This window comes from Bubalus bubalis, chromosome 3 (assembly GCF_019923935.1).
Source record: "Bubalus bubalis isolate 160015118507 breed Murrah chromosome 3, NDDB_SH_1, whole genome shotgun sequence".
Taxonomy (NCBI): Eukaryota; Metazoa; Chordata; class Mammalia; order Artiodactyla; family Bovidae; genus Bubalus; species Bubalus bubalis.
In genome coordinates, this window is record NC_059159.1 from 36,902,141 (window position 1) to 36,926,331 (window position 24,191).

At 37.8% G+C, this 24,191-nt stretch overlaps 1 protein-coding gene across 5 annotated transcripts in view; it reads left to right on the top strand.

Annotated features, from left to right (window-relative positions):
- Positions 1-24,191, top strand: part of RABEP1 (rabaptin, RAB GTPase binding effector protein 1) — a 97,705-nt gene that overhangs the window by 58,760 nt on the left and 14,754 nt on the right. For 3 of the 5 annotated variants that reach the window (XM_044939396.1, XM_044939397.1, XM_044939399.1), the window contains 8 exons: positions 1,939-2,074; positions 4,469-4,647; positions 6,927-7,058; positions 11,605-12,072; positions 13,324-13,428; positions 17,694-17,810; positions 22,039-22,194; positions 22,782-22,880. In XM_044939396.1, coding sequence (XP_044795331.1) covers positions 1,939-2,074; positions 4,469-4,647; positions 6,927-7,058; positions 11,605-12,072; positions 13,324-13,428; positions 17,694-17,810; positions 22,039-22,194; positions 22,782-22,880 — 1,392 coding nt within the window. The remainder of the gene's footprint in view (positions 1-1,938; positions 2,075-4,468; positions 4,648-6,926; positions 7,059-11,604; positions 12,073-13,323; positions 13,429-17,693; positions 17,811-22,038; positions 22,195-22,781; positions 22,881-24,191) is intronic. The other 2 variants (XM_044939400.1, XM_006060038.3) reach the window with 2 other exon arrangements.

A 24,191-nucleotide genomic window follows, 5' to 3' on the forward strand; every position in this document is an offset into this window, starting at 1 on the left:
TTTTCAGCAGAGTAACTAAAAAAAAAAAAAGGCAAAAAGGACATCATGATCCAAAAGGGATCGTCTGGTGGTTAAAATTGTGTTCCTGATGCTGGGGACACAGGTTTGATCCCTAGTCAGGGAACTAAGATTCCACATGCCACCTGGTGCAGTGTGTGGCCAGAAAAAAAAGCAGGGGAGATCTTTCCAGTAATTTAGGATGATATATCACCAGAAAATCTATTATTTTTGTGTACCACATAAAGAGATTATAGGAGAAATGTAATATATTCATCTTAGATTTAGAAAGGCATTTGATAAATTTAAACACTGTAACAATAAATAAAGTGCTGTTTATCAAACCTTCAGCAAACCTCAAACATCATGGTGAATGTTTAGCAACCTTACTGTTAATGACAGGAGCAATATGAGGAAACTCGTGCTCAGTGATTTTGTTTAGACTGCTTATGTGGTCCTAGATGATACAGGAAGACACGGTAAAGAAATGAAGCATAGCAAGTGGAAAGAAAGCGGTGAAACTGATTTTTTTTTTAATGGGAAAGCAGTAATATATTGGACATACTGCATTTCCTTTACCCTCAACTGAATTACCACCTCTCCAGGTGATAGGGAAAGTACCTGATGACAGATCAGCCCTTTGTCATGCTTGGTTAGTGCGTTTCTGATTGGCTGACAGCCTTCAGCAAAGCATCAGATGGCAGCTTAAATAATCATTTAGTCCGTGAAGTGAAGATTACTGAAAACAGATCAGCCAGCTATTTCAAGTTGGAGAAATGGGAAGATAAAAGGCATAAATATGACCTTGAAAGTGAAATGAGACATAACCATTTGAAAAAGCTGAAAGTTACATAGCCAAAATTTAGGATGGACAATTTATAAGGAAGGGAAGAGCAAGTGATTCTTACGTGGGGCAAGATTACAATTTATTTTGGTTATTGATATTGTTTAAGGTATTAGGCTATATTGTTAATACTTGAATATTATAGTTAATTATTTAATAGAAATAAGACACTTAAAAAAAGATGTGATTTTTAAAAGTACTCTGCACTTGCCTTCAAGTGTCTGTTTATTATGGTATGAGTTTATTTTTTCCATCATGACTTCCCCTTTTTTCTTTTCATGAATTTATGCCTATGAAAATGTCTCCTTTTTGTAAATTTAAAGCATCTGGAATTACCTCGCCAGAAATTAAAGAAAAGCAAATTTACAAGAGTATGACACCATTTTTATATTTAGGAAATATACTGATTAAAAACAACAAAAGTAAAAAACCCACAGTAACCTGGGTTCACTGAGTATGTAATAAAATGAGCACATGTGTGTATTGCTCAGGAAGCAGAGATTGGAACCACCTTTTTAAAAGCTAGGTACAAAGATGTTATGTGTAATCTCAATTGCATATTGACTTTGGTGATGATTATGGATAATGTTTACTATTAATTATTGTCAATTATGTTATTTTCCTGGGCTTCCCTGGTAGCTCAGTTGGTGAAGAATCCTCCTGCAATGCAGGAGACCCTGGTTTAATTCCTGGGTCAGGAAGATCTGCTGGAGAAAGGATAGGCTACCCACTCCAATATTCTTGGGCTTCCCTGGTGGCTCAACTGGTAAAGAATCCTCCTGCAATGTGGGACACCTGGGTTCGATCCCTGGGTTGGGAAGATCCCCTGGAGAAGGGAATAGCTACCCACTCCAGTGTTCTGGCCTGGAGAACATGGACTGTATAGTCCATGGGGTCGCAAACAGTCAGACACGACTGAGCTGGGAAAATATTATTTTAGTTTTCTATAGTAAGTATGTGTTTGTTTTGTAAACTTGGTGGTAAATTTAAATATATGTAAATATAAGTGTAATTTTTTTTTAAGACACCTCCAGAACATTATGCTTAAGGTAGAAACTGTTGGAAGTTTTAGTTTAATAGAATTGCATCTTTTTCAGGTGAAAGAGCTGAATCATTATCTGGAAGCTGAGAAATCTTGTAGGACTGATCTAGAGATGTACGTAGCTGTTTTGAATACTCAGAAATCCGTTTTACAGGAAGATGCTGAGAAACTTCGGAAAGAATTGCATGAAGGTAAATATATATATACACTTTATATATTTTTAATCTCAGTCTCTAAGAGAACTGTGTAAGTAAAATTGGTATTGATTAATAACAATAACAAATTCCAAAATGCCAGTCCAACATGTTAGTGATTCAGTTTAAGCTTTACAGTTGGTTTGAAAAGGTATTTGGATTTTTGGTGGCTTCTTGTTTCTCCAGGACCCCAGTAAGAACTCACTGGGTCATAAAGTCATAAGCTCTGGGCAGACAGCGAATAGGAAATTTCTGCTTAAACTGCTTTGCCCCAGACCTATTTTGATGGAGACGAATTAGCAAAAGTAAAAATGGGACAGAGAGGGCAGGTGGTGTATCCTGGTGTTCTTAACTAACACCCCTGTTTATAAGAGATAATTTTTATTTTGCTAACCTAGTAGCAGAGTGATGCAGAAATTGACTCTGTTTTTTCAGGATAGGAGAAATAGGCTTATCCTTTCCCATTAAAATATACATTTGTCTTTAATTCTTCTAATGAATCATATACCTGAGATTCTTAAACTTTTTGTGTTACAGACTCCTTTGGCAGTCTTGTGAAGCCCTCTCAGAATAATGTTTTTAATACATAAAATATATAGAATTATAAAAGAAATTAATTATATTATAAAACAGGAAAATATAAATAACTGCAAACTTATGGTATAGTAATGAATGTACTGTTTTAAGTACATTAAATAACAAGGTCAGTACCAGGTCCAATAACTACTGTAACTTTGAAGTGTGATGAGCATAAATAATGAGATATCTGCAACAACTGTACTAAGATACAGAAGTATCTATGACTTTTGTTGGTGACCAATTCATGGGTATTGTTACACTTACTGTGGTTTGTTGCCTATATTTTATAATTGAAGGAAATGCTAAATTTCAGTTAGAGGTTAGTGAAAATAAAGATCTAAATTTTTATCTAAATGTAAATGGAGTTCTTGAAATCTTATACTTGTTGCATCTTATACTAGTAACATGTTTTAATGTGAAAATTTAGGACTGTGGTCATGGAAAATACAGTTCTTTCATAAAAAATTCATGGAAATTGGGTTTTTTATCCCAAAGTAGTGGGGATACTGAAATTATATAAACTTACAGAATTATTTTATAAAATGTTATTAAATTAATCCAAAATTTGAGTCTTTGGCTTTCAGAAAATGCTTTTCAAAAGTGCTGCTGCAGTCAAAAAGACACTCAAACTCTGAAAGAGTGTCCAAAAGAAATAGGAATTTCTGTTTAACCTATATGTCCCAACCCCTTCCAGCAATAGTGCAAGACTACCAAACCTTCCTAATATGCCTGGGAAAGTGTCTGAGAAGTTTCACTAAAAGGAGTAAAGGGATAGAGTAATATCTACTGAAACAGCCATACCAAAAAACAGTATTTACATTAAAAGAAGATAGGTAAAAATTAAGCAGCAATTTTGTGTCTTCTGTATCTGGCTTTTCTGAAGGGTTTTAAATTTTACCTTCTAGAGAGTTAAGTTTTACAGCAGTGTGGAGGGTAAGATAGAGAGGTCCAGACAAGTGGCAGGAAGAGTAATGGAGGGACCCCTGTTGTAGTTGTCTGTGTCCTAAATCCAAGGCAGAAGGCAGAAGATGTCTGTCATATTGAACAGGAGGTAGCCTTATTACAGGCCTCTGTCACAGTTGAAGTGACAGTTGAATGTGAGGAGAAGTCAGAAACATGAGTGGTCTTTCAGGTTTCTGGCTTGGATGACTGGGTGGATGGGCTGATAGGTGATACCGTCTACTCCTTATTCTGAAGGTGGCTGAGCTGATGATGAATGTTGATAACAGAAGCATTTACAAAGATTCTTTGACTTATCCTTAGAGATCAAACTAAATGGGCTCAAGAAGGATTCCTGGATAACAAGTTTATTCAGAATGTATTAGGAGTGGTGACTGTGCATTTGGCTGTAAGAGCAATATTTCCCAAAATGTATTTCCTAGAACATTTGTTATGTGAGTGGCATTGTGGAAAGGACTTTTTGGTAAAATAAATTTGGGAGGTATTGTATTATGTATCACCTTATAAGGGAACATAGATATACTTAAGACCTTGAGTTCAAAGTCCTGCAATAAAGAAATTTTCATTAAAAAAAAAAAAAAAAGTTTTTAACCCAAAGTTTCTGAAACTTACTGAGCACAGAAATCTTTTTTCACATGTTCCTCTTCCTAGGAACACACTCTGAGAGACTCTACTTAGAGGGGTGGTGTGGGGACAGCTGCCTTGATTTATGGCAGTTTGCTCTGGATTCTTGTCAAGAGACAGAATCCTAGACTGGAAGACATTTGGCCAGACCTGGCTTGGTTAGGCCTATGTTAAAGAAATTGCCTACCATTAAAATTCAGTGTTTTTAATTGGGGGATTCCTAAACAGTTTGCCATCTCTTGGAGCAAGAGCGACAACAACACAACCAGTTGAAACACACGTGGCAGAAGGCCAATGACCAGTTCCTGGAGTCGCAACGTTTGCTGATGAGGGACATGCAGCGAATGGAAATTGTGCTAACTTCTGAACAGCTCCGACAAGTTGAAGAACTGAAGAAGAAAGATCAGGTGAATAGTGGTTTTGTAGGACTTGTTTGCTTTGTCAATAAACCAGCCCGCCCCAACATGTGATCGTATATTACTTTATGTATATTACATATTGACTTAAGCCTGAAACAACGTTGATGTATTCCATTTCAGAAAACATTATAGCTGTATTTGAGGGATTTTGTTTTTCAACTTGAGAAATGGCCTCGTCTGGGTGGATGGGAAGGAATGATTTAGAAATGACCCTCTTCAGTCTGCAGGTGCAGTAGTGCATATTTCTGAGAAAATCTTTCTCTACAGTTCTGTCTGCTTCTCAGACAGAAAGTCTGAGAAGTTTAAATCCTCAACTTGAGGATTTAGGTTCTAAAGTACAGATCTAATTGTGTTAATCCAGGCCATGTCCTCCACTCCAGTACTCTTGCCTGGAAAATCCCATGGACAGAGGAGCCTGGTGGGCTGCAGTCCATGGGGTCGCTGAGGGTTGGACACGACTGAGCGACTTCACTTTCACTTTTCACTTTCATGCATTGGAGAAGGAAATGGCAGCCCCCTCCAGTGTTCTTGCCTGGAGAATCCCAGGGATGGGGTAGCCTGATGGGCTGCCATCTGTGGGGTCGCACAGAGTTGAACACAACTGATGCGACTTAGCAGCAACAGCAGCAGCAGGCCATGTCTTTTGTGACATTGCTCTAAAAGTCTTATTAGAAGGTAATGGGTGAGGATGGAGAGGCTGAGTGGTGTGAAAAGACAGGTGTCTAGAGTTCTACATACCCAGCATCCTGTTTCCTCATCTTAAAAAATTATTTAAATTATATGAGTAATACATACATACATTCTCATGTTAAAATACTTTGTTTTAAATACAAAGTGAAAAAGTGATAAAATTAAACTCTCCCTTGATATCTCACACACCTCCCTTCCCAGAAATAGCCACTTTTTAAATCAGGAATAATCCATTTGGAAGGTAGTATTCAAGACCATTTCTTTGTATTTATAAGTGTATGTTTAGGTTTGTTTGCTTTTTCCCCGTACAGCTGGAATCATGGTATAAGTATTTATTCTGTAGCTTAATTTTATCATAAGTGTCATCTTGGATATATTTTTCAGAGGTCTGTCTTATTCTTGTTAACTGGTAGCATGGATGTACTGTAATTGATTTAATCCTTCTCTTTGTAGTCGGCATCTAGATGGTTTCTTTCTTTTGGTCATTTCAAATAGTTTTACAGCTAATACACTATGTTGTATATATATTGTGTATACGAATACTTCCTTAGGATAGGTTCCTAAGGAAAATACTTTCTTAGGATAGCTATTTAGGAGTTTTCTAGGTATTGTAACAAATATTTTAAGTTACCTTGTATAGTTTAGGTTAGATTTTGTTTTTAAGAAGTTTCTTTTTAAATTTCTTTCCTATCTCTTGTCTGACTCATTCACCTTGTATGTAGACACAGTCAACTTGAGGATTTAGATTCTAAAGTACAGATCTAATCATGTTCTTTCTGCTTCCCTTTAGAACAGTCTAAACTCCAGAACTGGTCATTTAAGGCCTGTGTGCCAGCATTGTGCCAAGGCTTTATATGTAAACTTTTATTTCATGTGGTTTTCAAAACAGATACACACAAGAAAACTTTCCACATGAGACAGGGACTAATGGCATATCTGAGGGTTGACCAGTCTCTGGTTCTAGAGTCTAAACACATAATCATCATCCCTTTCTCCATGTATCTTGCTACTCATATGCCTGCTCTTCCATGCCTCTGACTCTTTTATGTACTTTTTTCCCTGGAACCCTTGCTTGTCTCAAAATTGGCAGATTTATCTTACCAATTCTTCAAGATCCAGCTGAAGTGTTACTCTCTTTGGGCCCCCTTTCTGGCTGCCTTAGATGAAATCTTTATTTTGTTTTTCTGTAGAACCTTGTACATACTTGACTAGTAGTCTAATTGTGTGTTTGTCCCTCACCACTGGAGTGTTTGAGTGGGGGGCACTGAGGGTATTTTTCATCTTTGTTTAGTGAATTATTGTTACCAACTTTAATAATTTGTTTGTATTTCATATTAATTTGTACATGTTGCAAATGGATGTGTAATGCCAAAGCTTTTTCCTGTTTGTTTCCATAATAACCTGAGGGAACATTCTGTGTTGATTTTCTGTCTTGGATCACTTGAAGAAGAGGAGGTGATTTGCTTTCTTTTGTTTGGCTTTTCACATAGTGTACTTCTGTATTTGTTTTGAGTGGTTAAAGAACCATTCAGTATACATTACCTGAGTAATATATATTTTTTCTTTCTAACTTTCAGGAGGAAGATGAACAGCAAAGACTTAGTAAGAGAAAAGATCACAAAAAAACAGATGTTGAGGAGGAAGTAAAAATACCAGTAGTGTGTGCTTTAACTCATGAAGAATCTTCAGCTCAGTTATCAAATGAGGAGGTACAGTGACCCTATAATTAAAATCATTATATACACAGTATTTCCATTTTTAGCTTCTCATATATCAGCCAGTTACATTGTTCATTTGGGAAGTGCATATACTACTAGGTGAAAATGAGATAAAATGACTTTTATATTCAATTATTTTTATAGTGTTATGTGTGTGTGTGTGTTAGTATTATAGGTAGTTCTGTTTGAAACATGCAGGTTCTCTCATGGTCTGTGAAACAGATGTTCTTTTTTCTAGTGGTTCCAAAATTAAAATACTAGGAGAAAAATTAAATAATATCTGCAAAATCTTTTCTGATATGAATAAATATTTTTGATACTTTGAGCTTTTGTTTAAAGGAAAATAAATTATCTAAAGTATTGAAACACTTAATTCTTTGTGGCATGTATTTGAGTGTCAACAAGTATTAGGTATTAAGCCCTGAGAACAGTGGCTGGGTTTGGAAGACTGTCATGGGGTAGGGTAGGACATTTCCGGTGTTGGGAATGGGTCCAGTAGAGAGACCTGGAGGTGGAAAGTGTAAGGCGGTGTTCTATGGCCTCATCACCTCTACCCACATGTGGCAAGTGCCTGCTCATTACATTTCCTGTTTTTAGCCTGTCCCACTCCACTGTACCCTCAGTATTACTATCAGATTGATTTTGCTTAAGTGCAGCTATAGTCAGGCTACTCCTCTCCTTAGAACCACCACTCAGTCACATTACTTCCATAAGTAAGTACAAGGTCCTTACTCAGGTAGTCAAGACTCTTCATAATATGCACTCTGTTTTAACCGCATTGGTTATCTTGTTGTGCTGTACTCTCCACCTTACATGTTGGTTCCTTCACCTGGAATGTTTACCTCCCTCTGCCTTTCTGAGTTTGGGAATCCTTCTATTCATCCTTCAGGCTCCAGCTAAATACCTCCTTTCGGGAAAGGAAATGCTTCTGTTAATTGACTTTAGGGTAAAAAACTAAGGTCCCCAGCTTGCCATATAAGAGCCTTACTTACCATGCTCTCCGCTTCATCACAGCAGACCTTTCTGCTCTCTGTCCATGCTCATGTGCATTGTCTGTACTGTCTAGAGTTTCATACTCATTCCCCCACCTCCTTTCCCTGCCTGGTGAACCAGTTTCAGTTAAATTGGATATGGATCTTGTCTCACTTTCAGAGGTATCATGTTTGTGTTTAGTTTACAGATTTATGCTGAACCATGTATAGTCTACTTCCTGGTGGCTCGTATTTCCATTTTTATGGATTATTTGACATTGAAAAAATGCTTTAAAAAAATCCTGGTGAACACTGTAAAGTATGATGTAATTGTTTTTGTACATTCTCTGTGTTGGCTCATGCACTGGGAACCTGGGCCTGATTTTGCTTTGCGCTTTTTTAAATAGTTAGACTTCCAAGAGAATGTCTCAGTTTTTGGGTACTGCCAAATATTATGTGGTTTCTGCATCACGCAGTCCTGTGTCCAGGAATGTTTGGGAAAGTTTCATACTTTTAAAAAATATTTTAGCAGGAAAACAGGAAAGGGAAATTTGTTGTGATTTACAGTGAATGAAGCACTTAAAATTTTTTAATTCTGTCTTAACAGATTTATACTGAATGTTGTTTATAACATTATTTTCTGACACTGAAATCTCTTATAGACCTTCAGATCTGATGTTTTGCAGTTTGAATGTTGAATGTATACTTGTTTTGTATTGAGAGGCAGTGACGGTTTACCTTAGCCTGTTGATTTAAAGTTGACTGCTCTGGAGACTTAATTAGATAATAATGTATTGCTAAAGACACTTAGAATGCGAAGGACCCATATCTTCTTTGATCTAATGCTTAGAATGTGCTTTTATCACTACAAAAGTAATATATACTCATTATGGACAATTTGGAAAGTAGAGAAAGTCACACCAAATAAAAATAACTGATAATTCTACTACTCAGAGATACCACTGCTAACATTTTGGTATGTACCTCTCCTTTCTCTCTCTTTCCATTTCCAAAGGTAACATATATGTGTTTCTGTTTGTCCTTTTTAAACATAATACAGATTGTAACTACATAATGTTTTATGTGCATTTCCCTCTTAAATCTATTTATAAAGGTTTTGGTACATCAGTAAATGTTTTCCTTGAAAATGTTATTTAATTACAGTATTTCAGCATGTAAGTATACTGTAATTCCTTAATCTCCTACAGATTGGTTTGTGCCCAGGTTTTAATTTATAAAGGTAACTGAGTGACGACATAGATAAATGCCACTGAACAAAAATTTTAACCTTACAGCTGCCTAGACATGAGTGTCATGGCACACCATACAGAGCCACATGGTGGAAGCCCCATCAGAGCTGGTCATGAAGCAAGAGCAGTAGCAGAGGGAAAGTGTGGACCACAGCCATTACTGGGATTTTCGAGGGAAAAGCAGGGCAGGGTAGATCACATAGGACTGGCTAGTTGTTATAACTCCAGTGGGCTTTGGGGCAGAGAATCTGTCTTCAGTTTTCTGGTACCTGGCCCTGGGTTGATTTAGGGCAGGGGAAATACTGGCTTGGTGGATAAGAGTTAGATAAAGGAGTTGGTTGGGGGTGTTGATCTGGAATTGGTTGATTTGGATGTGAAAGACATAGTGATAAGCAAGTTTATTATTTCTGGGAGTTAGCTAAATTGGAAGAGGCAGTCACTCCTCAGCCAGCAAGGCCTTCAAAAGGTCAAAAACATCATAAAATATAGAAAATAAACACAAGTTGTTTCATTTTTCACTAGTAAAATATATTTCATTATTATGAGAATATATTTCATATATTATGCCATAATGCTATTATATATAATTCTTTGTTGTATAAAAATCATGGGTTTATCTGATTACTTCCTTAATGTAAGTTCTTGGGAAAAGAACTGCTGAGTTTAAGAGCATAAACAAACATATTGTTGAATCATCTTTCAGAAACACTGTAACAGTTTACACTCCCCTAAAGTCCATATTCCTTATAAGTAAGTACTGCTCTGAGCACCCTGGTCTGTGCTTCTTAAAAGGCCCTCACAGCTTTTTGCCCCATCCCTTTCCCTCCTCAGCGTGACAGTAGCGTTGTGTATGATAGTGTTAGATGTCAGGTCTTTTATAAGCTGGCAGAAGGCATTCTCATCCCAGTTTCTATGAGGCTGCTTATCTGGGACCTTTGCCATAGCTTGCTCAGTATATGCTAGATTTGTGTTCCTTGGCCATCTGAATTTCACAGATTAAAAAGCCTTAAAAAAAAATTTAGAAAGAGCTGGAGGAATTAGCATAAAAGTTGTCAACTTTGTATTATGCCAAGTAAGGATATTTTTAAAACATTAAAAGAAATCTACATTTTAGTCTTTTATAGTTCATAAAAGTAAAGGCATTAACAGCAAAAAGTAGAAAGGATATTATCTTAAAAGCCAGTTATTTAAATTGAATAAATTTAATTTTTAGAAAAACTTGCTAAATTTTCCTTGTTTTTTAAATTTCCTACTAACTGTGCTAGAATGGTACTGCTGTGCTTTTTGACTTTGGGAGTGTGCTGCACCACATTAAAAAAATTGAAATATAATTCACATAAAAATAAACATTTAAAATGTGCAAGTCCGTGACCTTTAGGATATTCACAGTGTAGTGCAGCCATCACCCGTCTCGATTCAGAACATTTTCATGGCCCCCAGAAGAGACCCTCATATATCATTAAGGAGTCACTCCCTACTTTATTTTCTCTTTAGCCTCTGGCAGCCACTAATTTGTTTTTGGTCTCTGGATTTGCCTGTTCTGGATATTTCACAAGGATGGAATCATACAGTGTGTGACCGTTTATGTCTGGCTTCTTTCTCTTGATGGACGCCTTATTTAATGTGCTGATTACATCTTGCTTGAAACTTGGTTTCCAGCATACAACATTCTCCTCATTTCCTCTCTATTCTGGCTACTCCTTCCTCTGTCCATCCCCCAAATGGACAAAAGTGATGTTTCTCAGGGCCTTGCCCTTGGTTTTCTTCTCATTCTGCAGACTCATCCAAGGTGTTCTGATTTGCTGTCATAATTATTACTATATGGTGGTAACTCCCAAATCTCTATTTAAGGATTTCTTTGCCCCTCTGCTGGGTGGACATCTCCACTTGGATATACAGCAGGACCCCATGTTCAATATACCCAACACTGAATTTCAGGAGACCTTGATTTCCTGTGTCTGGGCTGAATTCCTCTCCTTGAGCTTCCAGAGCATTCAGTACATAGCTGAAACCTGTCATCATTTTATCAACTATGATATTCTAATAGCCTGTTTACTTGGTTCACTTGTTTATTTTTTTCATGAAACTGTAAGCATCTTGGGGTCAGAGATTGCTCACAGTTGTATCCTGAGTGCTTGGTTTAGGGCCCAGCATATAGAAGTCAGTCAGTAAATGTTTGCTCCGTGAATATACAGAGGCAGCATACTAAAGACTGTCACGTGTAACATGTGGCAAAATACTTTATAAAATGTGATAGTTTTTCTCTTTGAAAATAACAGGAATTGTCTAACTTGGCAATATATTTTCCCATTTCAGGAACATTTAGATAGCACCCATGGTTCAGTCCATTCTCTGGATGCAGACTTACTGTTGCCATCCGGGGATCCTTTCAGTAAACCAGACAATGATGTGTTTAAAGATGGACTCAGGAGAGCACAGTCTACAGATAGCCTGGGAACTTCAGGCTCGCTGCAATCCAAAGCTTTAGGCTATAACTACAAAGCAAAATCTGCTGGGAACCTGGACGAATCAGATTTCGGACCGTTGGTAGGAGCAGATTCGGTGACTGAGAACTTTGATACCGCCTCCCTCGGGTCACTGCAAATGCCAAGTGGGTTTATGTTAACCAAAGATCAGGAGAGAGCAATCAAGGCGATGACACCGGAGCAAGAGGAGACGGCATCCCTCCTGTCGAGTGTCACACAGGGCATGGAAAGTGCTTATGTGTCCCCCAGTGGCTACCGCCTAGTCAGTGAGACAGAATGGAATCTCTTGCAGAAAGAGGTGAGCTCTCCTCCTGGCTTTGCCTCTTGCTTGCTCTGAGGGATCCTGGGTAGCTCTGAATTTATTGTTCATTCAAGAGATAGCCCCTGGAGCCAGTGCTCACACTTGTTGCCAGAAAATGGGTGTTAATCCATGTTGTCTGACCCTTACATTTTCTGCTTTGGCTGTTCCAGGTGGTTAAGACAGAAGGGAACTTACTAGCTGATTGTGTTGAGTGTAATCATCACCTGACGTCACACATCTTCAGTCGGAGTGATCTGCCTGAATAGCATAGCTAAGTTTGTGTAGCCTGAATTTGTTTTGCTTTGCAGTTTTGCATAATCTCAGTGTATTCTAGGATTCACACTTTCATCTTTCTTTGAAGTCTGACGTACAGATGCTTTTCAGTAGTTGATGCTGAGAGTGAGTTTAAGGTGGAGTTGGAAAATATGGGAGAGAAGAGAAGGCAGCCTTTAATGAGGTTAATTTTCCTGCTAATAGTATTTGCAAACTAAGAAGTAAGATTAGGAGATAAAAGCTTAAATATATAGTTGCATAGTGCTTTACAGATTACAAGCCCTTTCACATACCTCTTCTCTTTGACCTTCTTGATAATAATGAGACAATCAGGGTATGGTTTTCTCCAGCTTTAGAGATAAGGAAACTGGCTCAGAAAGGTCAAGTGAGTTGCTCAAATTTCCCCTTTGACTTAGAGGCAAAACCTGGATTGGGATTCACGTTTTATGACTTCCAGTGGTTTCTTTTACTCAGGGCCACTTTTCTTTAAAGAAACTTGGTTAGCAGGTGGAACAGCTTATTAAGGCTGAAAGAAACTATTCTCCTTGGGCTTATGCAGAACATGTGAAAAGGTGCTACTTAATTGTTTCATACCTGCTTTGTGCTTGGAGCTGGTGAAATGGTTAATTGGCACTCTGAGCTCCCATCTCTTGTTGGCTAGTATTGATTTAAATTGTGTGTGCCACGGTATAGTACCTTTTACTTTCCTTGTGTTTTCCCCAAATGTGGTAGTTTGGGGTCCTGAGCCTCTTGGCGATAAAGTTGTGTCCCTTGTGTTCCTATCATACTTGTATGGGACTTAGGATTTTTAAGAATTCAACTCTGTATTATAACTTTTTGCCATAAGTCCCTGAATAAATTGTTTACTCCGTTTTCTACTTGGAGTAGCATAGGTAAGACTACAAGTATTCCTCGTGTATGTTTTGTGGACTTATTTTGTTCTCTCTGATAAGAGATAATTTTGGTGTCCTACAGATACACAATGCTGGAAATAAACTTGGTAGACGCTGTGATATGTGTTCCAATTATGAAAAACAATTACAAGGAATTCAGATTCAGGAGGCTGAAACAAGAGACCAGGTGAGTTTCTTTTGGGGTGTGCAAAACTGGTAAGCTGTTGTTTTCATTGGAGGTGCTGAATTAATTGCTTTTCACCCCTCCCAATTTGCTTTATGAAGTTTATCCGTCTTGTGAAGTCTGAAATAATCTGGTGCTTGTGATGTCAGTTACATTTCCAGTGGGAGGACATGACAGAATTTTTGCTTTTGTGTGTCTTTGCATGGCTAGCTTGCCCAATACCACACTGGTCAGCTCAGCTGGCATATCTCCTCTCCAACCTGTTCCTTCTGCTCAAGGCCTAGACAGGTTATTGTCATGAATGCATACACATGGAAAGTGCTTTATGATTATGGAGGGTTAGGGAGATATAAGAAGGGGTTTACTATTGCTTATTGGATAAAAGCTTAGTTGAATATTACATTAACCAGTGTTTGGACTCTCTGTTGCTTATTGCCCACGTCTTGTCATAAATTTGTTGAAATAAGGGTAGTTTATGGGGTCACAGAAATTAATATTTGGTAGATCAGATATGCTGAGATTGACAAGACCTTTCCAAATACAATACAAAAACAAGACTGGGAGCTGACTGTGGCTCAGATAATGAACTCCTTATTGCCAAATTTAGACTTAATTGGAGAAAGTAGGGAAAACCACTAGACCATTCAGGTGTGACCTAAATCAAATCCCTTACGATTATACAGTGGACAAATAGATTCAAGGGATTAGATCTGATAGACAGACTGCCTGGAGAACTATAGATGGAGGTACGTGACATTGTACAGGAGGCAGTGATCAAGACCATCCCCAAGAAAAAGAAATGCAAAAAGGCAAAATGGTTGTCTGAGGAGGCCTTACAAATAGCTGAGAAAAGAAGAGAAGCGAAAGGCAAAGGAGAAAGGGAAAGATATACCCATTTGAATGCAGAGTTCCAAAGAATAGCAAGGAGAAATAAGAAAGCCTTCCTCAGCTATCAATGCAAAGAAATAGAGGCAAACAATGGGAAAGACTAGAGATCTCTTCAAGAAAATCAGAGATACCAAGGGAACATTTCATGTAACTGCTGCTGCTGCAAAGATGGGCACAATAAAGGACAGAAATTGTATGGACCTAAGAGAAGCAGAAGAGGTTAAGAAGAGGGGGCAAGAATACACAGAAAACTATACAAAAAATATCTTCATTACCTAGATAACCACGATGGTGTGATCACTGACCTAGAGCCAGACATCCTGGAATGTGAAGTCAAGTGGGCCTTAGGAAGCATCACTATGAACAAAGCTAGTGCAGGTGATGGAATTCCAGTTGATCTATTTCAAATCCTAAAAGATGATGCTGTGAAAGTGCTGCACTCAATATGCCAGCAAATCTGGAAAACTCAGTAGTGGTCACAGGACTGGAAAAGGTCAGTTTTCATTCCAATCCAAAGAAGGGCAATGCCAAAGAATGCTCAAACTACTGCACAATTGTACTCATCTCACACGCCAGCAAAGTAATTATCAAAATTCTCCAAGCCAGGCTTCAACCGTATGTGAACCATGAAATTCCAGATGTTGAAGCTGGATTTAGAAAAGGCAGAGGAACCAGAGATCAAATTGCCAACATCCGCTGGATCATCGAAAAAGCAAGAGAGTTCCAGAAAAACACCTACTTCTGCTTTATTGACTACGCTAAAGCCTTTGACTGTGTGGATCATGATAAACTGTGGAAAATTCTTCAAGAGATGGGAATACCAGACCACCTGACCTGCCTCCTGAGAAATCTGTATGCAGGTCAAGAAGCAACAGTTAGAACTGGCCATAGAACTACAAACTGGTTCCAAATTGGGAAAGGAGTAAGTCAAGACTGTATATTGTCACCCTGCTTATTTAACTTATATGCAGAGTACGTCATGCAAAATGCTGGGCTGGAGGAAACACAAGCTGGAATCAAGGTTGCTGGGAGAAATATCAATAACCTGAGATATGCAGATGACACCACCCTCATGGCAGAAAGCGAAGAAGAACTAAAGGGCCTCTTGATGAAAGTGAAAGAGGGGAGTGAAAAAGTTGGCTTAAAACTCAGCATTCAGAAAATTAAGATCATGGCTTCTGGTCCCATCAGTTCATGACAAATAGAAGGGGAAACAATGGAAACAGTGACAAACTTAATTTTTGGGGGCTCCAAAATCACTGCAGATGGTGACTGCAGCCATGAAATTAAAATATGCTTGCTCCTTGGAAGAAAAGTTATGACCAGCCTAGACAGTGTATTAAAAAGCAGAGACATTACTTTACCAACATTACTTTACCATCTAGTCAAAGCTCTGGTTTTTCCAGTAGTCATGTATGGATGTGAGAGTTGGACTATAAAGAAAGCTGAGTGCAGAAGAATTGATGCTTTTGAACTGTGATGTTGGAGAAGACTCTTAAGAGCCCCTTGGACTGTGAGGAGATCCAACCAGTCCATCCTAAAGGAAATCAGTCCTGAATATTCATTGAAAGGACTGATGCTGAAGCTGAAACTCTAGAACTTTGGCCACCCGATGCAAAGAACCAACTCATTGGAAAAGACCCTGATGCTGGGAAAGATTGAAGGCCGGAGGAGAAGAGGACAACAGAGGATGAGATGGCTGGATGGCATCACTGACTTGATGGACATTAGTTTGAGTAGGCTCTGGGAGTTGATGATAGACAGGGAAGCCTGGTATGCAGCAGTCCATGGGGTCGCAAAAGAGTCAGACACAACTGAGCAACTGAACTGAACTTTCCAAATACAGTGCCTAATAGTGGGTTCCTTGATAAACATTTAGGACATAATATAGAATTTCATGAGAGTAGACTTGTGAAAGTATATACACGGAAAAAAATAATTTTTTTTCTTATATTTTCAGATTGTTCTTTGGTTATTATAGAAGTGATACCCTAGTCTTTAAGCTTAAGCTGATTAGAATGATGGCTTAATATTTTCAAATGCCTTTGGCATGAATTTCCTCCATATGTGTGTGTGTGTGTGTGTGTGTTTTTAGATGGCTCAAAGGTAAATTTCTAAAGCTATTTGTGAAGCTAATATAGCAATAGATGGCCTCTGGTAGTTTGGTATAGGAATGGGGGTCATCTTGGGTTCCATAGTCATGTCAGACATTTTGCTCTTGCTTCAACTGTGTAGGCACTTTGCTGGGTTCTGAGTGTTTAGATACAGAGAGAACACAGTACTTCCCATGGGGAGTTTTTAGTGTTTCAACCCAAGCCATCCTTTCACTGTGGGTTGTTCTTGTACAAATAGAACTAGATGAGGAGCAGAGACATCTAACTTAACTATGGGGTGTTAACTAGGGAAGGTTAGGGTTCAGTTCAGTTCAGTTCAGTCGCTCAGTCATGTCCGACTCTTTGCGACCCCATGAATTACAGCACGCCAGGCCTGTCTGTCCATAACCAACTCCTGGAGTTCACTCAAACTCATGTCCATCGAGTCAGTGATGCCATCCAGCCATCTCATCCTCTGTTGTCCCCTTCTCCTCCTGCCCCCAATCCCTCCCAGCATCAGAGTCTTTTCCAATGAGTCAACTCTTTGCATGAGGTGGCCAAAGTACTGGAGTTTCAGCTTCAGCATCATTCCTTCCAAAGAACACCCAGGACTGATCTTTAGAACGGACTGGTTGGATCTCTCAAGAGTTAGGGTTAGGGTTCAGCTAAGTTTGTTTTAGAGCTAGTAGGGAAAGGGTGTTGAAGGAGAGGAAAGATGTGAACAGTCATGAAGGAAAATTGTGTGTTCCAGGGACTATGAATAGTTCATGTGGCTAGACATAGTACGTGTGAGGGTCGGGGGATAGAGAAGAGAGAGAGTTGGGGAAAATGGTGGGAAAAGAAGCTCCAAAGGGAGGGCCATGATGAGATCACTGAGGGGAGCAGTGTTGTGATGACTGAAGGGGTTTAAATTTTATCTTGAAGACTTTGGGAGGCATTTAAGGATTTTAAGTAGGGACTTAATATGATTTGACTTTCATTTTAGAAATATTTATTGTGTTAGTGTGGATTGTAGACTGGAGGCTGAAGACAGATTATAGTCAAGGAGGCCAGGGCCCTAACCTAGAAGACATAGGAGAGGAAAAGCATATATTTTCAAATGGATATGAAAAATGTATTGTTAACTGTAAAGCACAATATAGTTAATTCATCTCAATTTTTCCCCAAATTTAAAAATATGATTCTCAGGAAAAAAGATGATATTTAAAATTTTCTGAAGCTAGGGATTTAAAAAAATTCTATGAAAATTCTGGTACTTCCTTCTAATTGACATTTAAAATTGCATAGGTGAAAAAACTACAGGTGATGCTAAGGCAAGCAAATGATCAGTTAGAGAAGACAATGAAAGATAAACAGGAACTGGAAGACTTCATAAAGCGGAGCACTGAAGATTCAAGTCACCAGGTAAATGAGGGTTTTAGAATGTGACCCGTGGGAGACGACTGAGTTGTTTAAATAAGAGAGTTCTGAAAACAAAGTAATATTTTTTCCTTGCCCTGAAGATCTGACAGTTCTGTTATTTTCCTTCAGATAAAAATATCTCAAACTGATCTTTCTCTGGTGTCTGTTTTACAGATTTAAGGAAAATAACTTTTGAAATAACTGATGAGTGAATAATCAGGAGGCTCTGGCTCCCTTTTCCCCTTTGATTTTTATTAGGTTTTTCTGCTGCATAAGAAACCTGCTGACAAGAAAGATACTAGTTATCTTCTTGACTTTTTGAAAAAGTGTAGCATGCCTAGAAAACCCCCCAACCTTATATACAGATACACCAAACATACCTGAACTAATATCTGTATAACCACCAAGATTGATTGATAGAAACCTAGCTGCTGCTGCTGCTGCTGCTAAGTCACTTCAGTTGTGTCCGACTCTGTGCGACCCCATAGACAGCAGCCTACCAGGCTCCGCTGTCCCTGGGGTTCTCCAGGCAAGAACACTGGAATGGGTTGCCATTTCCTTCTGCAAGAAACCTAGCTAGTACGTCAGAAACCCTCACTTCCCCCCTCCGCTTACTATTTTCTCCCCAGAAGTAAGTATAGCCCTAACTTTAACACCGTTTGATCAGTTTTGTCTGCTTTTTTATTTTAACAAGTGCACTATATAGTTTGTATTCTTTTGTGTCTGTCTTTCTCCATTCAGCATTGTGACGTTCCTGGTTACAAATGTGTGGCAGTTGTTATTTTCATTGTTGTATAGTTGTACAGTTCATTATATGGTTATATTATAATTTATCCATCTTAATGTTGATTAGCCTTTGGGTTGTATACAGTTCTGGGATATTATGAATAATTCTACTTTGAAATTTTTGTATAGGACTTTTTGCACATGTTGCTGCTGCTGGGTATATGCCTAGGAGTGGAATGTCTGGGTCAAAATGTTCAAAATGTATGTCAACTTTTGGAGATAATAGTGCCGGAAAGTGGTTGTATGAGTTCATACTCTCCCCAGCAAATTCCTGTGGGTCCACAGTCTTGGCAGACTTTGTTTTGTTTTATTTTAACTATAGCTGTTTTGGTAGGTGCGTAATAGTATTTCATTGTGGCTTAGTTTGCATTTCTGTTACGACCATTGAGGTTATTTAGCATTTTTTGTGTCTATTTGCCATTGGGATATTGTTGTGTGTGTGTGTGTATGTATGAAATTACTTCTCAAGTCTTATTTTTTTTTATTGGGTTGTCTTTCTCTCTCTTTTTTTTTTTTTTGCTTGTTCTTCTCTTAGGAATTCTTTACGTAATCTTGTTAGAACCTTTGGTGATGTGTCCTGAATGTCTTCTACCTAGTACCTTATGTTTTTGTTATTTTAATGATGTCTTTTGAAGAAGTTTATTAACTTTAATATAGTTAAATTTATTGATCTTTCTCTTTATGATTTAGTGATTTTTATCATGATCCTGGGGTTATGAAGATATTTTCATATATTTTGTGGAAGCTTCATCGTTTATAGCTACCCACATTTATATCCAAAATCCATCTAGAAGTGAGTTTTATGTATAAGCTATAGATAAGGGTAAATTTTTATACATTCTTTTTTTCATTTGCATAGTCCATTCCTGTACCATTTAGTGAAAGATTACCTTTTTATCATTGCTCTGCAAGATCATCTATGTAAGCTATCAAGTGAACATACATGTGTGGGTCAGTTTCAGGACTCTATTTTAATTGATTAATCTGTTCACCTGTTTTTGTGACAGATTCTTTGATAGTCAGTTTTTCACTTTTTTTTAGTTTTTATTTCTCTACTGAGAACTATGTTTTCATTCATTTCAAGAGTATTCACCTTTACTCTAGGCAGCATAGTTACAATCGCTACTTCAAAATCTTTGATAATTCCAATCTAGGTCATCATGGGGTTGGCATATGTTGATTTTCTTTCCTGTTGAGAATTGGCCACATTTTCCTGATTCTTTCTATGTCAAGTACTTTTAGATTGATCTCGGAGACTATGAATGGTTTTTTGTGAGACTGAGTTCTGTTATCCAGATTAGGTTCAGTTCATAAGTTCTGTCTTGCCTAGTGTAGTAGGTAGTTCTAATGTCAGTTCATTTTTGAAAGCCTTTGCCGTGCTTCTCTGGCTGTGTCCCTGTGTGTATATAGCTCAGGGGTGAGTGTGGGACTTGTGCTGGTTCACGCACAGAATTAGGGCATCCTCTTCTAGCTTTCTCTCTCAATACCACTCTACTCTTCAGCTCACAGGGACTGGCCCTGTGGTCAGAAAGACAGTTGTTTATCCTGTGCTGCTGCCTCTCTTGTTGCTTTACAGTTGGAGCCGCTCTCAGAGTCATGCTGGCAAGAAAATAGGAAAAAACCCCAAATAAGCAGTAAACTGCTGTATAAATTGTTTCTTCTCGTCTGCTTTTGTTTAGTTTTTAGAGTCCTCAGGTAGTTGCTTTTTGTATTTTACCCAGAAATTTTTGGGTGTAATCAGGGGAGAGAATGGCCTTGGTGGGCTTAGTCCCTCTTGGACAGTGCCAGAAGTCCATTCTCTCATATTTTTGTTTATTAGACATATCTTTTTCTTCCACCTTCATTCAGGAAGGATACTCTGGCCAGGTGTAGAATTCTGAGTACTTACGTTGTTTTCTTTCAGCACTTTGAAGTTATTATTCCATCGCTTCTGGCTTCCATGTTTCTGATGAGAAGTCAGCTATCAGTCTTATTATTGCTCCTTTGAAGGAAAAATGTCATTTTTTCCCTAGCTCTTTTTAAAAATGTTCTTTTGTCTTTTGTTAACAATTGTACTCTACTATATACCTCAGTGTATTTTCCTTCATATTTCTGCTGTTTGGAGTTCACAGGGTATCTTGGGTCTCTGAACCAGTGTTCTTACATCATAATTGGAATATTCTCAACCATATGTCTCTTTAAAAATTTGTTTTTATTGATACAGTAAAGTGCATAACTCTCAAGTGTACAATTTGGTGAGCTTTATTTTGTGGACAGTTTTGCCAGGTAATAAATTATCATCTGCATCAAGATATAGACCATTTTTAATACCTTTATGTTCTTTACTAATAAGTAAATACCCCACCTGCTGTACTTAGAGGTGGCCAGTATTCTAGCTTTTAACACTATGTTTTTAGTATTGCTTGTTCTTGGACTTCATGTGAATGGGATCATATGGTGTGTAGCCTTTAGCATCCAGTCTGTTTGGCCATTGTGTCTGTGAGACTTATCCATACTGTTCTGTGTATCAGTGGTTAGGTTTTTTAATGCTGTGTATATTCTGTAACATGATTATAGCATAATTCATTTATCCATTCTACAGTTGAGAGATATTTGGATTGTTTCTGGTTTCTGACTATTGTGAGTGAACACACTTTCTAACATTCTTGTACATGTCTTTTAGTGGACATGTGGACTTATTTCTCTTGAGTATGTGTAGGTGTGAAATTATGGAGTTTTTGCATAGGTTAATTTTAACTCTACCAGTTATTTCCATTGACTGTTACGATCTTCAAATATTTTTTGTATGTTAGACGTTAGCATTGCATCTACATGGCTTCTTTAATCTTCTTTATTTCCCATCATTTTTGTCTTTATTATCATCAGATCACTGATTTTCTCTTCCAGTAGGTCTAATCTAAATTTACTCATTGAATTTTTAATAAGTTGGATAATTGCTTTTTGTAGTTTATTATTTCCATTTGGTTGTTTTTGTTGTTTCCATTAAATCTCTGGTGGGGCTAAATTTCTGAACAGATCAAATACAGCTATTTTAAAGTCTGCTTTTAATAACATATGTGGATTCATTGTAGATCTGTTTATGTTTTGTTTTCTATCATTTCCTTTTGTTTTTTTTTATCATAGTCTTTTCTTGTGCATTCTTACTTGAGTGCTAGACATTATATATGAAAATTGTTGAAATGAAATAATTTTTCTTAGAGGCAGACAACTAGTTGTGGGTCACCAATAATCCAATCATGGATCACCTTAATTTGTTTACAGGAATTGAGATTATATGAAGTTGTGAAGGTTGGATTATTTTAAATTCTTTCCTTATACTCTTGCGTATGTCCCTTTGGGGACCCAATCCAAAGTGCAGGGTGTTACCAGGAATTCCTGTGTAGTGGGTCTTGGACTCTTTTGCCCCTCTTCCTGAGGCTCTGAGACGCTCTGCTCCGTTTTTCAGTGTCGCATCTGTTTCTTTTGGAATTGGCACGTGCTTCTGGAGAAGAGCTGTTGCAGAGGCTGCATCCGGTTCTCCAAGTGTCCTCATTCTGGTCCTTGGCTCTGTGATTATTTTTTGCCTTATTTTTGTCTGGTTTTCTTAATTCTCAGCAGGAAGGTTGGTTCACACTACCTATTTTGCTACTACTGGAGACAGAATTCTGAAACTAATCATTTTTAAAATGTCTAACCAAATTTGTTTTTATTTTACCAGTCTTATATACAAGTCATCAACTTGTACATAAACCCCTCATCAGGAACATTAAACTAATTCAGGGGAGTTTTCTCATGTATCTGTTCTCTTAAGTACATCATCTTGGAAACTTTAAACTGTGTGGGTTTTTGTGTGTGTGTGTGGACAGTTTCAAAATTTTTTTTGATTTTTAATTAGCTCTTTTAAGAATAAAATTTATAACTGGGTCACATGGATTAATATCTGTGTCTAGAGACCATATAATGCGTTGTTCGTGTATGGCAGTGGGTGACCCCTGGGGAGTTTTGGTACTGCCGTGTGTCATCTGAAAGGCTGAGACGTTTGTACACGGTAGGTCCACACATATTTGTTGAATGATAGATGAGTGGTGTTTTATGAACTACTAAAATAATCAATTCTGGACATTAAGCAGGAGATGGTAGAATTAGTTTCAGAATAGCCAGATTCCTAATAGCCGTATTTTCTGTGTATGATTTTTTTTTTCTTTCAAGATCTCTGCACTTGTCCTAAGAGCCCAAGCATCGGAAATATTACTTGAAGAGTTACAGCAGGGGTTTTCCCAGGCAAAGAGGGATGTTCAGGAACAGATGGTAAGTTAACAGTTAAATAAACATTAACTATGGTAAATATTTTGGGTAAACTCTAAGAGATCATGGAGGACAGAGGAGCCTGGCATGCTGCAATCCATGGGGTCTCAAAGAGTAGGACATGACTTAGGTGACTTAACAACAACACATTAAATACATTTTATCTTGAAATAATCTTTGATATGACTTTATCTTCCTGGCCAAAGTGGTTCCTGTTATGTTTTTCAGAGCCTACAGAACATTAGTAATGAACAAGATTATGTAAAGAGATTATTCTTTTTTTAAACTTACCTCTTGATTTAAAAAAATGATCACGTTTAACTTACTTTTCTTTGATTTGAGAAATCTAAACAAAATAAACTATGGACCAGCATTTAATTTTCAGTTATAAATACAAGTTAAATGTTAACCTCTAAAAGCCCTAGGAGAGGTACAGCTTTTGAGCAGCTACTGCACTTTTCCTGGACAGCTGACTTATTAAAAAAAAGAAAAAAGCCTCAGTAATTTCATAGGCATTATGATTTGATAAAAGTGCATCATAATTGCTACAGTAATGGAGAACTTCCAGAAGGCTGTCAGTTTTGAGAGGAATAGGAACAGATAGCTTCCCAAACAAGAACTGCCTGGAACCCCTGCAGAATTGTTCTCCAGCTTTGGGCCTCCTCCTCCCCAGGCAGGCTCCATTTGCCTTTCCTTCCATTTTCTCAGAGTTGGAGCCCTGCATCTGACGGCCCTTTGTAAATTACACCAGTGTTGGTCCTGCTGGAGTGATCCTGCAGAGTTGCCTCTTGTCCATCTCCTCCAGGGATGACAGGAAAACACACAGACCCTAGGTTGTATGGTAATTGTTTGTTTTTGAGGGGCATTGGGTCAGTATATGAATGGCCTTGAGCTGACCCCTGAATAGCAGCCCTGGTCTTTTGAGGAATATCTCATTCTCAACATTGACTGGAGAGTTTCATGTCTTTTCATTAATTAGACTATGAAATAATAATCTGACCTCAAAAACAGTTAAATGCTGGCAAAGTTTCATTATTCAGTTTCTCCTCTTCAGAGAAGAGTAGCTATGGTAATGGTTGGAATCTTGATATCTCCCACTGTTTTGAAAATTTTCAAACTGAGAGATGTTTATGTTTATGGAATGAACACTCATAAGATCTTCACTTAGGCTTACCAGTTAATATTTTGCCACATTTTATGTGCTTGCAGTTGTTACTCAGTCTCTTTCATATATATGTATGTTATATAATGTACATGTGTATTTGTTTTTTTTTTTCTGAGCCATTTGAAAGTAAGTTGTAGACATCATGACAC